Source organism: Herpailurus yagouaroundi, unplaced genomic scaffold, assembly GCF_014898765.1.
Source record: "Herpailurus yagouaroundi ecotype Mexico unplaced genomic scaffold, PumYag 67235, whole genome shotgun sequence".
NCBI classification, from domain to species: Eukaryota; Metazoa; Chordata; class Mammalia; order Carnivora; family Felidae; genus Herpailurus; species Herpailurus yagouaroundi.
In genome coordinates this window covers 329,559-346,383 of record NW_024420070.1, presented here as the reverse complement: position 1 = coordinate 346,383, position 16,825 = coordinate 329,559, and the positions used below count along the sequence as shown (strand labels likewise).

At 39.7% G+C, this 16,825-nt stretch overlaps 1 protein-coding gene across 4 annotated transcripts; it reads left to right on the top strand.

Annotated features, from left to right (window-relative positions):
• The first annotated feature begins 12,735 nt into the window (after positions 1–12,735).
• Positions 12,736–16,504, top strand: LOC121024859 (transcription elongation factor A protein-like 4). 4 transcript variants are annotated; one of them, XM_040467166.1, is made up of 3 exons: positions 12,736–12,888; positions 14,126–14,195; positions 14,544–16,504. In XM_040467166.1, exons 1-3 carry the CDS (start codon positions 12,878–12,880, stop codon positions 15,336–15,338), a joined length of 876 nt encoding a protein of 291 aa, XP_040323100.1. In that variant the 5' UTR covers positions 12,736–12,877; the 3' UTR covers positions 15,339–16,504. The 4 variants fall into 4 exon arrangements, with proteins under 4 accessions (XP_040323100.1, XP_040323104.1, XP_040323101.1 ...); XM_040467167.1 differs by lacking the exon at positions 12,736–12,888 and adding an exon at positions 13,132–13,258; XM_040467169.1 differs by lacking the exon at positions 12,736–12,888 and adding an exon at positions 13,148–13,246.
• The last annotated feature ends 321 nt before the right edge of the window (positions 16,505–16,825 follow it).

Here is a 16,825-nt window from a genome sequence, read left to right as displayed (position 1 = left end):
GCAAGGTTCTGACACTTTAAGTGCCCTTCATATTTAGAGAAGAGCCCGAGAAGTATGCCTACCCTGGAGTATAATTTAATGCCAAGTGGGTAACCTTTCTATATGCTTCTGTGCCCCTTTTCCCTGGATAATGCCATGACTGCTAAGTATTCCTTCCCCTTCTGCTAGGTTTTGCTCCCTCCACTGGTCCCTACCACTGCTGATGTGCTAGAATCCTAAAGATGACAAAGACCCACTGATTTCTCTTGAACCTTCAATGGTCTGAATTTCCATTTTGCCCTTTCAGAAATATGGAGAATGTCACTTTCTGCTTTGTAGTTATACTTAATCCAGGTGGATACTTCCCTAGTTCTGCTTAGGGATCCAAATAGCCCTTTATGGTTTTTCTCAGACTTTCCTCATTATCCCTTTCCCCTAGATAAATCTGAGTGACACTAGATTTATTGTGCCTAATTTAGTGCCTATTTAGTGTGCCTAAAATTGGACTATCATTTCCATCCTCTGATGCATATGGCCCATTTCCTTGACTCTCCATTTTCTGTGCAGACACTGCTATAGGTCTCACTCTGCACATACACAGGTGTGAAGGTGGTTTTATGCCAACCTAACCCCAGAATACCGAGTAGTCTGTACTCACACTAACCTACATGGATCCAGAGGAATTTCCCTCTTCCCTTGCTTTGATTTTTGCTGTGCCCGATAAACCTATAATCACATAACAATGGGAAACTGGCTGAAACTAAATACCTGGTAAATCAACGATTTGTTTAGAGAATTTTCCATCACTACTGGTCCCCAAGTAGACTGTACCCTTCTCACAGTAAATATATTGTCCTATTGGTACTTGTACCCTCAGTGCCTACCATAGGGAATGGTAAGTTGAAGGGTACAACAGTTAATTATAGCTGAATTGAGAGTCCTGCAATGTGGGCTCAGGTTTGCCTCTGATTATGGGCAAGTAACTTTATTTCTCTACAGGCTGTAGCTTGCAATTGAAAAAGGAACACAACAGAGAAAGCATTAAGCAACAATATCAACACAGGGACTTACCATAATGTTACATTTGCCAATGTTTATCAACATGTGCTATACAGACCAACTGCATCATAATCACCTGAGGAACTGACAAAAAAAAATTCTGGAAACTAGGTTTTACTCCAAGTTTATCAGACATCTCTGGACTTACATAAATTAAAGTGGAGATGCCCCAGCTTTAGTTCAAGTTTGGGCACTCCTCTCCTCATTATGTATATATGAAAGCACTTTTTAAGTGCCTTAAACTATATACATCAGATTTTATTTTCCTATTAGACCGTGCCCTTTTTAAAGAGATAACTGTCTTATTTTTATGTTGTTATCATTAATGCATAGGTTCTCAACCTTTGCAGGTTTGAATTACCTGAGATTTTAGAGTGGAACTCAGGACCCACTCCCAACCAATTGAATCAGACTCATTGGAAATGAGACCAAGGGATCATTACATTGAAACAACTCTCACAGTGAGGGGCACCTGGGTGGCTCAGTGGTTAAGCATCCAAATCTTGATTTTGGCTTAGGTCATAATCTCACGGTTCGTGGGTTTGAGCCCCGCATTGGGCTCTGCACTGATAGATGAGGAGCCTGCTTGGGATTATTTATGGGCAAGTAACTTCTCATTGCCCCTCCCTTGCTTGCACTTGTGCGCTCTCTCTCTCAAAATAAATAAACTTAAAAAAATTAAAAATCTCTCACAGTGATTCTGATGTACATGTAGAGTTTAGAACAACTGAGTATAATTTGTGACTAAAGTATCTCTGATTAATTTTCTCTGCACTACCCCTGATTGACTGTGTGACCTTAAGCAACTCATTTTATTTATCTAGAATATATATCTTGTGAAATACATATCAAAGAGGAGGAATTGTATCCCCAAATCAACACATGAGATCCTTTTAAATAGTATATATTAGTATTCCCCAAGGTTTTCTAGTCTAGCAAATGTTTCAGTATTACATGGGGAGCTTGTTTAAAATACAGTATCCTGACCCTTCACCCAAGACCACTCTTTGGTAATGGTGCTTATGTAACTGCAACGTTAAACTCCCGGGTGACTCTGAAGCACACTAAAATTTTAGAGTTACCTGTGTGCACATTTTTATCACACACACACACACACACACATACACACACACACATTTTAAAGTTTATTTATTTTGAGAGAATACCAAGCGCTATCAGCGCAGAGACTGATGCTAGGCTTGACTCAGGGCTTGAACTCACCAACTGTGAAATCATGACCTGAGCCAAAATCAAAGAGTCGAATGCTTAACTGACTGAGCCATCCAGGTGCCCCTTTATCTCAAGTATATTAAGGACAAATCAATAAAGTAAAAGAGAATATAAATATATGTTAATCTGAATTCAGGGACAAGAGTATAGAGGAGAAAGTCTGTCTGAGCTTTAGAGAAATAAAAGATGAAACCATAAAGGGAAAGATTCATATTTACTATGTAAAAAATATTAAATTTTCTGCAAAATAAATCAAGACTGTAAATAAAAGTTTAAAGGGAGGGTTCACATGTCTTAAAAAGCTACATTTCCTCAACTGAAGACTATGTAATGCTTTTCTCTCATTCCAATGCAGGTAACATATAAGCAATAAAATGAACAAAAATTTCATTCCTCTTACCAATTTCAAACCTTGCTTGTGAGAATCCATCCTAGCCACTTTGAATTTATCCCATATCTAGGGGGTGTTCATCTGCTTGTCTCAGGGAAAGGATGGGAAAGTGAAAACAGGCATAAATATTAATTTTCCACAAAGTCTGTCATTCACTATTAGTATTGGTTTCCTATGACTGCTTTAATAAAAACTACCACAATATAAATTTATTCTCTCGCAGGTCTGGAGACTGAAGTCAGAAATTAATGTGTGGGCAGGGTGATGCTCCCACTGGAAGCCCTATAGAAGAATCCATTCATTGCAGTGCAACTCTTATCAAAGCTACAATAATCAAAATAGTGTTGTATGGACATAATGTCAGACATATAGGCCAATGCAATAAAATAGACATCTCAGAAATAAACCCACACATGCATGGTCAAATGATTTCCAACAAGGGTGCCAAGGTCATTCAATGGGAAAAGGACATACTTTTCAAAAAGTAGTGCTAGGAAAACTGCATATGCAAAATATTGAAGTTTGACCCTTAACTTACACCATATACAAAAAAAAAGTCTCAAAATGGATCAAAAACCTAAACCTAGGAGCTAAAACCATAACTCTTAAAATAAAACATAGGGAAAAGTTTCATGATAATGGAATTCTCCCTTTTGAAAGGAGAATTTCTATTATATGCCTATTCCACCATTGTATTTGGAAGCACATAAATAGTTTCACAGATTCATAGCTAAATAGGAGTTTTGCCTCAGGATGAATCATACATCTGGTCTCACCTAGACTTAATTCAGATATTCAGATGAGACTTTGGACTTGGAGTTGATGCTGGAATAAGTTAAGACTTTGGGGCTTGTTGGGACAGGATAAATTTTACATTTTGCATATGAGAAGGACATGAGTATTGGGGTGCCAGAGGGTGGAATGTTATGTACTGAATTGTGTCTCCCCAAAATTCATAAGTTGAAACTTTAACCCCCAATGTAAGTAGAGATATCATCTTTAAGGAGGTAAATAAGGTTAAATAAAGTCTTAAGGGTGGGACCCCAATAAAATAAGTGTCCTCATAAGAAAAGGAAGAGACACCACGAGTGTTTGCTCACAAGAAAAGGGCCATATGAGGATACAACAAGAAGAAAGCCATCTGCAAACCAAGGGAAGAGGACTCAAGAGAAACCACACCCACTCACAACTTGATTTTGGAATTCTAACCTTGAGAACTGTGAGAAATTAATTTCTGTTAAGTCACCAAATCTGTGGTATTTTGTTCTGGCAGTCTCAGAAGACCAACACAGGATATAACACAAATCAGTGATTGCCAGGTACTGGGTAGATAAAGGAAGGCAAAGTACTTAGTGAATAAGTAGTTTTTACTTTGGTCTGATAGAAATGTCTTAGAACTAAATAGAGGTGGTTCCATAACATTGTGAAAGTTCTAAATACCACTGAATTGTTCACTTTAAAATGGTCTATGTTTTTTTATTGTGGAAAAATACACAAAATTCAATATCTAAATTTTAATCATTTTTGAGTGTGCAATTCAGTAGCATTAAGTACATTCATACTGTTGTGGAATCATCACCACTATTTCCAACAATTTTTCATCATTTCAAACTGAAACTTTGTACTCATTAAATAATAACTTCCCATTCTCCTATCCCCCATTGACCCTGGCAACCACTATTCTACTTTAGGTCTGTATAAATTTGACTCTTCTAGTCCCTTATATAAGTGGAATAATACATACAGTATTTGTCTTTTTGTGTCTGGCTTATTTGACTTAGCATAATATTTTCAAGGTTCACCTATAGTATAATGTGTAGTGGAATTTTATTCTTTGTTAAGGCTACATCATATTTTTTAATTAATTAATTAATTAATCTATTTATTTATTTAGAGAGAGTTGGGAAGGGGCACAGAGAGAGAGGGAGACAGAGAATCCCAAACAAGGCTCTGTACTGTCAGCACAGAGCCCGATGCGGGGCTCAAACCCACAAAACGTGAGATCTGACCTGAGCTGAAATTGAGTTGGAAGCTTTACTAACTGAGTCATACAAGCACCCCAAAGATGTATCATATTTTATTGAATGTATATACCACATATTCTTTATCGATTTATTTTTCAATGGGCACTTGTGTTGCTTATCCGTTAGGACTATTGTGAATAATGTTGCTATGAGCATGGGAGTACAAGTATCTATTTAAGCTTCTGTTCTCAATTATTTTGGGTATATACCCAGAAGTGGATTGCTAGAACATATTATAATGATATGTTTTGGGCTTTCTTTGAGTAAACACGATAATGTTTTCCTCAGCAACTTCACCACTTTATATCCGCACCAGCAGTGTACAAGTGTTCCAATCTTCCACATCCTCACTAACACATTGTTTTCTGAGTTCTTTTTATAATAGCCATCCTAATGGGTGTGAAGTCATACCTCACAGTGGTTTGGATTAGCTTTTCTCCAATAATAGTGATGTTGAGCATCTTTTTACATGCTTTGGCCATTTGCATATCTTCTATGAATAAATGTCTATTCAAGTTCTTGGCCTACTTTTTAGGTTCTTTTTTATTGTTGTTGAGTTGTAGGAGTGTTTTATATAGTCTCAATATTAATCCTTTAAGAGACATATGATTTATAAATATTTCCCCAATCCTGTAGGTTACTTTTTAACTCTATTGATAGTATTCTTTGATGGATAGAAAGTATTTAATTTTTATAAAATTCAACTGTGTTAGTTCTGACTACTATAACAAAATTCAATAGACTGAGTGGATTAAACAACAAAAATTTTTTTCTTGTAGTTCTGGAGGCTGAGATGTCCAAGATCAAGGTTCTAGAAAATTCAGTCTCCAGTGAAAGCATTCTTCCTGGTTTGCTGATGGCCACCCTCATTCTCTATCCTTACATGGTGGAAAGACAGAGAGCTCTTCCTCTTTTATAAGGACGGTGATCCCATCATAGAGGCTTCACCCTCATCACCTCATTTAAATCTAATTACATCCCAAAGATCCCATCTCCAACTACCACCACACTGGGAATTAGGGCTCTCAACATATACATTTGGGGAGGACACATTCAATCCATAGTGGTCCACCCTTGGCCCCCCAATATTCATGTCCTTTTCACATGAAAAATACATTCATTCCATCCCAACAGCCTTTAAAATGTTAACTCATTCTAGAATAAACTTTTAAAGTCCAAAATCTCTTCTAAATATTATCTAAATGAGAAATGAGTGAGGTTCTAGGTGTAATTTATCCTAAAGCAAAATTACTTTCCAACTATGAATCTATGAAACAACGTAAGTTATGTGTTTACAAAATACAATGGTGGGACAGGCATAAGATAGACATTTCCATTCCAAAGGGAGAAACAGGAAAGAAGACAAGAGTGATGGGTCCCAAACAAGTCCAAAACCTAGCACAGCAAATCCCATTAGATCTTAAGGCATGAGAATAATCTTCTTTGGCTCAAGGTTCTGCCCTTCAGGCCCTCTGAAGTGGTAACATCACTCATATATCTCCTCTGGTTGCTGCCCATGTTACAGCTCTGTGGTAGCTTTTCCCACAAATCAGCTTTCTTCAGGGGCCCCACCCACACATCAACTCTGATAGGTGGCATACATGTCTGCAGTGGTCTAAAAATCCAATTTTGTTGCTTGCAAGTTCTACTTTTAACAAAATACTCAAATAGGAACACAATTCAACCAAGTTATTGTCACCTTATAACAAGGGTTTCCTTTTTTCCTTTTCTCCATTGTCCAATAACATGTTCCTCATTCTGAGACCTAACAGAATGGCCTTTACCATCTATATTACTACCAACATTCTATACATGATTATTTATGTATTACTCTATAAAAAGATGCAAATTTTATTTCCAGCACTCTTCTTTCCTTTCTGAACCCTCACCACAATGGAGTTTAACAATCCTTTCAGAGCAACATTGGCTTTTTCTAGCATGTTTCAATATGTGAATTTTGGTGGGACACAAACAGTCCATAGCATCAATTTATCTTATTTTTCTTTTGTTGCCTATGCTTTGTTATATTCAAGAAATTATTGCTATATCCAATGACATGAAGTTTTTCTCATCTTTTTCTTCAAAATTTTCAGTTTTAGTTCTTCTGTTGAAATCTTTGATCCATTTGCATTAACTTTTTGTAAGTGGTGTAAGGTAAATGCCCAACTTCATTCTTTTGCATGTAGATATCCAGTTTTCCCAGCACTATTTATTGGAAAGATACTATTTTCCCCATTGAGTAGAACATAATTGAAATGAGAAATTCACGTGAGTGTCTCAATCATGGACTTGAGCTGGCTGAAGGAATCAGTACACTTGAAAATAGGTAAATAAAGATTTCGAGTCTGAAAAACAAAACAAATAAAAATTAATAAGAGCATAGAGAGAGACAGAACCTTGAGACACTGTCAAATATACCTACATAGACATAATGGAAATCACAGAAAGAGATGAGAAATAAAGCAGCAAGAAAATGCATTTGAAAATGTACTAACCAAAACTTTTCAAGTTTAATTTAACTTAAAAACTACTCTACAGCAGTCTTCTAATCAGAAATTATGGAGATCATAAGGCAGTGGGATATCTTCTTCAGAAAATGCAAGAAGAAGAATTAATATTAACCAAGATATCTTAACCAACAAATTCTTCTTTAAAAATTAAGTATTAACTAAGACATTCTCAGGTAACAAATACTGAGAGAATCTTTAAACACTTTCACTGTTTTTTTTTTATAATGTTTATTTATTTTTGAGAGAAAGAGAGAAAGATAAAGAGATCACACAAGCTGGGGAGGGACAGAGAGAGAGGGGGACAGAGAGAGAGGGAGATAGAGAATTCAAAGTGGGCTCTATGCTCAGTCCAGAGCCTGATGGGGGCCTCGAACTCATAAGCAAAAGATCATGACCTGAGCTGAAATCAAGAGTCAGATGTTTAACCAACTGACCCACCCAGGGATGCCTACAGTTTCACTGTTCTATAAGAAATATTAAATAGAGTCCTTTAGGCTGAAATCAAAGGACTCTAGATGGTAACTTGAATCTGCATCAAGAAATAAAGAGCACTGGTAAGGTAACTAAATAGGTGAATATAAAAGACAAAGTGGTTGGCTAAATAATGGCCTCCCAAAAGATATTCATATCCAAATGTTATAACCTATAAATGTTTCCTTATATGGCAAAAACAGACTCTACAGGTGTTATTAAGTTAAGGATCTCAAGATGGAGAGATTGTACCGGATTTTCTGGGTGTGGCCCAAATGCAATCACAAGTATTCCTATGAGAGAAAGACAGAAGAAAATTTGACACTGAAGAGGAATAAAGCAATATGATGATGGAAGCAGAGACATATGTATGATTTTGGTTTTGGAGATGGAGGAAGTGGACATAATTCAAGGAATGCAGCTCTAAAAGCTGGAGACTTCAGGAAATGGATGTTCTCCTAAAGTTTCCAGAGGCAGTATTGCCCTGCTAATACCATGGTTAAACCCCATGAAACCATTTGAAATTGATGACCTCCAGCATTATAAGAGAAAAAACCTGTTGTTTTAAGCCATGAAGTTTGTGGTACTTTGTTACAGCAGCAATAAAAAATTAATATAGACAGTATAAATGTATGTTTGTTTGTGAGTTTTTCCTATTTGATTGAAAAGAAAACTGCATAAACAATAATTATAAAATAGTATTTAGGGGTATACAATGGCTAAACATGTAGTTTCTAGGACAATCATAGCACAAAGGAGGAAGGAGGGAATGAAGATACATTAGAACAACCTTTTTAATAGTATTGAAATAAAGTTAGAATTGACAAAGCTAGATTGTTTTAAGATGTTAATTTTAATCCGTAGGGCAACCACTAAGAATTTTTTTAATCTTCTAAAAAACAACAAGGGAATTAAAATGGCATATTGAAAATGTCTTTTAAAAAGAATGCAATAGTGGAGAAATAAAGAAGCAAAAAAAGTCAACATATAGAAAGCAAATAGTAAAATGGCAGATGTAAAACCTACCTTATCCATGATTACATTAAATACAAATTGATTAGGGGTGCCTGGGTGGCTCAGTCGGTTAAGTGGCTGACTTCAGCTCAGGTCATGATCTCGCGGTCCGTGGGTTCAAGCCCTGCGTTGGGCTCTGTGCTGACAGCTCAGAGCCTGGAGCCTGATTCAGATCCTGCGTCTCCCTCTTTCTCTGACCCTCCCCTGTTCATGCTCTCTCTCTCTCTGTCTCAAAAATAAATAAATGTTAGGGGCGCCTGGGTGGCGCAGTCGGTTAAGCCTCCGACTTCAGCCAGGTCACGATCTCGCGGTCCGTGAGTTCGAGCCCCGCGTCGGGCTCTGGGCTGATGGCTCAGAGCCTGGAGCCTGTTTCCGATTCTGTGTCTCCCTCTCTCTCTGCCCCTCGCCCGTTCATGCTCTGTCTCTCTCTGTCCCAAAAATGAATAAACGTTGAAAAAAAAAATTTAAAAAAAAATAAAAAATAAAAAATAATAAATAAATGTTAAAAAAATAAATTAATAAATACAAATTGATTAAATGCTCCATTCAAAGGGCAGAAATTAGTCAAATGGGCATAAAAGCATGATCCAAGTATACACTATCTACAAGAGAAACACTTTAGATTCAAATAAATAAATATAATGAAGGTGAAAAGATGTAAAAATATATGCCATGCAAAGGGTAATGAAAAAAGTAGTGGATATTTTAATATCAGGCAAAATACTTTAAGACAAAATACATTATTGGAGAACAAGAAAGGTATTTTATAACAAGGTCAATCCATAAGGAATCTATTAAAATATATGTAAACAGGGGCGCCTGGGTGGCGCAGTCGGTTAAGTGTCCGACTTCAGCCAGGTCACGATCTCGCGGTCCGTGAGTTTGAGCCCCGCGTCAGGCTCTGGGCTGATGGTTCAGAGCCTGGAGCCTGTTTCCGATTCTGTGTCTCCCTCTCTCTCTGCCCCTCCCCCGTTCATGCTCTGTCTCTCTCTGTCCCAAAAATAAATAAACGTTGAAAAAAAAAATTTAAAAAAAAAATAAAATATTCCAAGCAACATCAAAACACATCTTGTCAAGCACCCATGGAACATTCTTTTGGATAAGCCATAATAAAATACCATATAAATTTAAAGGACTGAAATCACACAAATAATATTCTCTGATAATAATGGACTTAAATTAGTAACCAACAGCATAAGGATATCTGAAAAATCTATCAACATGTAGAAATTAAGCAATATATTTCCATTTAATCAGAAGAAATCATGAAAGAAATTGGAAACTACTTACAGATGAATAAAAATGAAAACACAACATACCAAAACTTATGGGATGTAGTTAAGCAGTACTTAGAGGGAAACTTATAGTTGTAATTGCTTATATTGAAAACATGAAAATCTCAAATCAGTAATTTAAATTCCCACCTTAAAATACTAGAAAAATCAGCTTAAAACCAAAGAAATCATAAAGAATAGTAAATATTTGAGTGGAAATAAATGAAGTAGAGAATAGTAAAGCAATAGAGAACCTAACTAAAACTGAAGATTGCTTCTTTGAAAATAAAAGGAAAAAAAGTGGCAAATTATAGATACACTGATCAAAAAAAAAAAAAAAAAAAAAGAAAAAGGCTGAGGACTCAAATTATCAGAGCCAGGAATGAAAAAAGAGACATGAATCTTAAGTCTACAGGTTTATACAGGATCATACAGTAATATTATGGACACCTGTGTGAAAATAAATAAGACAAGATAGATGAAAAGGACAAATTCCAATAAAGACACAAACTACCAACACTGACAAATAGGAATAGAAAGAAAAGTAACCTTATTGAAAATAGCAAGGTATGGAATTCTTGGACTTGACCCCTCCCGTAAAAGCAACTAATAAGCTGGCAAAAAATATCAGAATCAACTTTTGTAGAACTCTGGAATCTAGTAAAATAAAAATTGTAACAACCAGGGGGAAATTTGGTGAAGAAAGAGGCTACTGCTATGTGGTAAGAAATTTTAAATTGTCTGCCTACCATCCCCCATGCCCCAGGTTGTCAGCAGTCTGTGGATGGCAGCTTGATATCCTGGTTTACATTGCTAGTGCCAGAGGGAAGAATTCAGATCCCATTCTCATAGAATTCTGGTTGTGGGTCTTAGTCTGTCTGGCAGCTCCCTGAAAGACCAGCACAAAAAATTCCCTTTGTCACACCAAACAGACCATTCCTGGGACTGGAACTGGGATAGCTTCCTAGGTGGCTTTTGCCAAAAACACTTAAAGTCACAGGTATTGGCCACAGCAGCCTGGGACAAGGAACAACATTTGAGGTAAACAATACATTGAGAAGCCTAAGTATGAGAAGTTGGGGAAAGACATACACGGAGGAACAAGCACTTTTAAAAACTCACATATACTAAGGAATTGAAAAGTATATGTGCATACCCAAGATTGGATACATGATCAGAAAAAGCCACAGAAAACCCTAAGCATTAACCGTGGGCTGTTCTTCAGGATCTGCCCAAGCAGAAAGTAAAGCACTAAAAATACTTCAAGGTTAGAGTTCATCTGCAAAGACTGGGAAAGTATTTTTATTCTCATGGTTCTAGACATTTAAAGTAACCATGACCAAATACCAGTTGATTACTGAGCTAATAAGGCACAGGCTTCAGTGGTCACACATGACAAATAATACAGAATTTACAAAACTATTTTTAAAAGTCACTAAACAAAGAAACAACCCACAACAAAGAGCAACAACAAACCTTGGAAAGTGGGAGGATCTAATTTACAGAGTTGATATTTTCTAAAATACAAAGTGTCCAGATTCCAACACAAATTGTGAGGCATATGAAGAAACAAGAAAATAAAGAAAATATGATCTATTTATAAGAAAGAAACATTATTAGGCTGACTATAAGAAAGGTTATGTATTGGACTAACTAGACAAAAAAAATTAGATCAACTGTCTTAAATATGCTCAAACAGCTAAAAGAAAAGATGGACAAAGGACTAAGGAAATGAAGAGGCAACACTTTAGCAAATATAAACTATCAGTAGAAAGATAGAAATGTATAAAAAGGAACCAAACAGAAACTCTGGAGCTGAAAAGCGCAATATCTAAATGAAAAGCTCACTAAAGGGGTTTAACAGTATATTTGAGCAGGCATGAAAAAGAATCAGTTAGCCTGAAGATAGATCAATTGAGATTATCCAGTCTGAGGAGCAAAAAGTTAAAAAAAAAAAAAAACTGAAGAAAATTTTAAAAAGCCTAAGAGAACCAGGAGACACATGAAGCATGTTTAACATGTGCATGACAGGACTCCAAGGAGAAGTGATACAGAAATGAGAAGAAAGAATTTTTGAACAAATAAAAGATAAAAATTTCTCATTAGAGGACACACTATGCATCCAAAAAGTTCAGTTAACTACAACAGGATACACATGATCCAAACCAAGGCACAGTATAGTCACATTGTCAAAACCAAATATGTGGCATTACACTGTAGCAACTTTATATTGGCAATTTTCTAGTTTTTGAGGTGGGTGGTGGTTTCACAGTATGAAAGAGGAAAGGGAAGGGAAGGGAAGAAAAAAGAAAAGAGGGACAAAAGGTTAATGATACAGAGTGTATTGTAGACCAAGGATGATGATAAATCTATTCATCTGTGATCCATTTAAAATATATTTTAATACTATATTGTTTAGCTGTCTGACACTCTCTCTAAATAAGAAGAGGTCAAATATTGGAGTGCAAGTTTCAAGTGTGAAGAGAAGTGAAGGGAGAAGGTGAGAAGGAAGTTGGTGAAAGCAGTTTGGGGTATACGGATTTTGAGGTTCCTCAGGGACATTCAAGCAGTGGTAGCCAATAGACAGTTGGCAAAGAGGGTCTAAAGCTCAGGGGAGAGGATAGCCTGGTGATGGAGATTTGAGAATCATCTGTGCTTAGAGGGAAATGAACAGAAATAACTCAGGGAGAGAGAACGTGTGGACTGAGGAGAGAGGAGGCCCAGGAACACAGCTACTCAAGGTGGCAGCTCTACTTTGGCAGACACTACCACCAGAGCTCTGGAGTCTGGCAGAGCCTGTCTTGAAAGCAGCCTGTGGGATTCCGTTGCTGAGTGCTCTCGGCAAAGTCGGGTACCCTCCCTGCGATCAGCTGTCACACCTGGCAATGACGTACCTCTCAGAGGGATGCTGTGTGAGGACCTGAGATGCGCGCCAGGTAAAGCACCTGCGGTAAAGAAGCCTCTGGGCTGCCCTCTCGGCGACCCCCTTTTGCCACACTGCTCCCCACCGTCTGTGGCTGGCTGGTCCCTACGGGATGGGGACGAGGGGGCGGAGCGGGGTGGGGAACCGAGCTTGGGTGACGCGGCGCTCACGTGACCGGTCGGGCGCCGACGTGGGCAGCAGCCCCCGCGCCCGCCTGCTCACCCACCCTGCGGTCCGGTGCCTGCGCTGTCCGCTCCCGTCGCCCGCGCAGAACCAGCTCCCTGAGCCGCCCGGGCGGCGGGCGAAGGGCCAGCGGGCTTCGGCGAGCCCGAGAAGGCGCAGGCTTGGCCCGGGCCCCGCAGGTCCCGCAGGTCGGTGTGAGGGTGGTGCTGCCGGCGGCCCGGGCAGGGGTGGAGGTGGATGGGAGTAGGATCTGGGAGCAGCGCGCGGTGGGGAGGGGTCCGGAAGGTTGGGGAGGAGGGGGACGCGGCGGGGAGGTGGGCAGGTGAGGAGGGAGCATCTTGCAGCAGGCTCTGTCGCCTCCTCGACGCCCCTCCTCTGCGCTCTCCATACATTTTTGGACCTGAAATGGGAGGGGGGCGCCCCCGCAGTGCGACAGTGAAATGTAGACAGACATATTCTAGCAATAACCCCCTCTCACACTCTGCACCTAAGTGGAAATATTGACCTCCGCAAAAAGAGGGTGAGGGCGGGCGGCTTGTCTGCAGGGGAGGGGGTCACAGAGATCCAAACAGTTTGGACAGCATCCTGGTCTGGAGCCTGAGGCCTGGAAAGTAATGGCGGCTGGGATGCGGGGGAGGTAAGTGAGGGAAATGTTGCATGAGGAGGGCCCAGATTCAGGAAAGAAACATCAATTTGCTGAGAGCAAATTGCTGAGACGCCCTGCCCCTGTCTCCTGTCTGTCTGCAGGTCTGTGTGTCTGTCCCCAGCACTCTGCAAGACTAGAAAAATAGGAGGGGCACTGGACAGGGATGGTGGGGGTGTAGAGAGCAGAAGTTGGGCAGAATTTGAGTTCACCACTGCCCATCCCCACCACCACATATATTGCAGACACCCAGCCACGCTGAAGGATGGTACAGAAGGCGGTAGGTCCTGCCAGGGAAACGGTTGGGAGGAATGGTAGGGTAAATAATGTGCAGAAGACACTTGGAGGGCTAGGATTCAGGAAAGGGACCCAGGTCTTTGTGCATCCACCAAATGCCCAGCCTCTTTCTCCTGTCTGTCTGCAGTTCTGTGTGTTTATTCTCAGCACTCTGCAAGGCTAGAAAAGGAAGAGAAACCTGTCCTGAATTCCTGCAGGTCAGTGAAGTAAGGGGGTGTCTGGACAGGGACCTAAAATGGTGGGGATTGTGGAGGGTACAGCATGGGCAGAATTTGGGGTCTAACCACCCACCTCCCAACACATTTACATTTTACCATGCTGAGCTGTCAAAAAGACAATGGCAGGGCCTGAGAGAAATGGTTGGTTCCTGTATGTGGGAGGAATGGTGGGAGAAGGAGCTTAGCAAAAGGGCACACTTGGAGTGCCAGGCCAGGTTAGGGGAACCCAGGTAAGAGTACATAGGTGTGAATATGATCCAGACCTGAATTCCGCATTCTACTCCCAAGCCCTTAGTCTCCCTTGTCTCCTCTTCCTCCCACCCCCAGGACAGGAAAAGGAGGCGAAATCTCAACATGGAAAAATTCTGCAATGGAAATGAAGGAATGCCTGAGAAGCAAGGAGAGATGGAATACAAAGAACAGCCACAGGATGTGGGAAAGCCAGAAGAAACTTGTACTCTGGAAGACAAGGAAAAGTTAGAAAATGAGGGGAAAACAAATCACAAGGGAAAGACAGAAAATGAAATTCTAAAGGACAACCAAAAGCCAGGGAGTGTGGCAAAAACAAAAGAAGGAAAGCCAGTGAGCGAGGGAAAATCAGTCAGTGAGAGAAAGCCAGAGAGCCAGGGAAAGCCAAAAGAAGAAGGAAAACCTGTGAGTGAGGGGAAGCCAGGGAACAAAGGACAGCCAAAAGAAGGAGAAGCAGGGAGTGAGGGAGAGCCAAAAGAGGAAAAATCAGAGAATGAGGGAAGGCCAGAGAGCCAGGAAAAGCCAAAAGAAGAAGAAAAACCAGCCAATGAACCAAAGACTGCAGGAAAGCGCCCAGCTGGGGATGATGTACCCAAGAAGGCCAAAAGAAAAACCAAAAAGGGGTTGGCTCAGTGCCTCAAGGAATATAAAGAGGCCATACATGATATGCATTTGAGCAATGAGGAGATGATAAGAGAATTTGATGAGATGGCCAGGGTGGAGGATGAGGTAAAGAAAACCAAGCAGAAATTGGGGGGGTTTATGTGGATGCAAAAAAGTTTACAGGACCCTTTCCACCCAAGGGGCCCAAGGGAACTCAGGGGTGGTTGCAGGGCCCCACAAAGGGGCTTTGAAGACATTCCTTTTGTGTAGTGCCTCTGGAAAGCATTTGCCAGGCCCTGTGCTTCAACCTTATGCTAATAATTTGCTTTAGCTGTCGCTCTTGTTATCAGCAGCCTTCTGACCCAACTAGAGCACTCTATCAGTAGGGGATTTTCACCCGTGCATTGCAAAGACATTATAATTCTTGGGGAAATAAAGCAGCTTATAATATCCTCTACAGAATTGGTCCACTTTTGTAAAAAAACATAAGTTTATGTAATACATATGTACACAGGAAAAATAGAAAATTTGTTCACCAAAAGGTTAACAGTAGTTCTCTGAATTAGTATACTGTGAAGAACTTGATTTCTTTGTTTTCTTTCTACCTGTATGTTTATTTTTTTCCTAAAGAACACAGATTGCTTTTCTCATAAGGAAATGCTAAAATATAAAAAAGGAAAACAATATGGAAAAAGAAATATGAAGATCTGTTCAGTGAATTTATGAAGGCTAGTGGAAACACTTAAAATTTTTGTCAGAACTTAATATGTGAAATTCATATTCCCTCTAGGACTCATATTTAGAAGAATTAACCTGGCCATTATAACAGACCCATTGTTGTAAAACACAGTCTTGTCTTTCTGAAATGGGGATAATACTAGCCTCACAATATTCCTGAGTAGAACAGATGAAGCAGTGTGTATGTGAGCTATGTTGGTCTGGTTTGTACATTTTCCCCTATGTTAGCAGGACCAAGACCCTCATCAGACATTTAGAAGGGGGATGAGGTACAGCTCACCAATAACCAGGAATTAGTCCAGGAAGTCAAAAGATGGGTGCCACCCTACCCGGGGTACTGCTATGTCTGCTGCACAGTGTGCCTCTTCTCATGGGTTGGGCACACTCTTAAGGTTCTCACTGTTGCTGACAGGCTGATGTCCTCAAGGTGACAAAGTCCAGTTGATTTCCCTGGAGTCTCCAGTAAGCCCAAAACCTGCCTCACACCATATCACCTATAGAAGTGAGGATAAAGCTAGAATTATGCTTATACAAGTGGGTAACATCCCAGTGATACTTTGACACTTAATGGATCTCAGATTTTTTTTAGCAAACCAATCCTTTCTGTGTTTGTTGTGTTGTAAATATGTTTTTGTGTACAGCTATCTCTCTACCAGATTCAAATATGGGACGTTGAAATAAAATCTGAGTTCCACACACTGGTTTTCTCATCTGTCAGTGCCTTGTCTGCTTGATTCCTCTTTCCTTAGAGGTAATTGTCTCCTAGGAAACTCCTGCCAGGTCCTGCTTTGCAAGGTTAGCACACCTACCCACACTTAAGGTTTTTAGAGAATTGCTACTCTAAAGTGGTCAATGGACCAGCTGCATCAGCATCATCTGAGAGATAGAAGTGCAGAATCTCAAGTCTCCATCTTAGATGTACTGAATCAGAATCCTAATTTAACAAGATCTGCAATTGATTTCTGTATGCATTAAAGTTTGAGAAGCACTGGTCTACAAGGAGACTACTTAGCCTCCCC

Coding starts and splice junctions, on each gene's coding strand:
- LOC121024859 (XM_040467166.1), top strand. Junction 14,196..14,543: donor CCTGTCCTGAATTCCTGCAG/GTCAGTGAAGTA, acceptor TCCCACCCCCAG/GACAGGAAAAGGAGGCGAAA.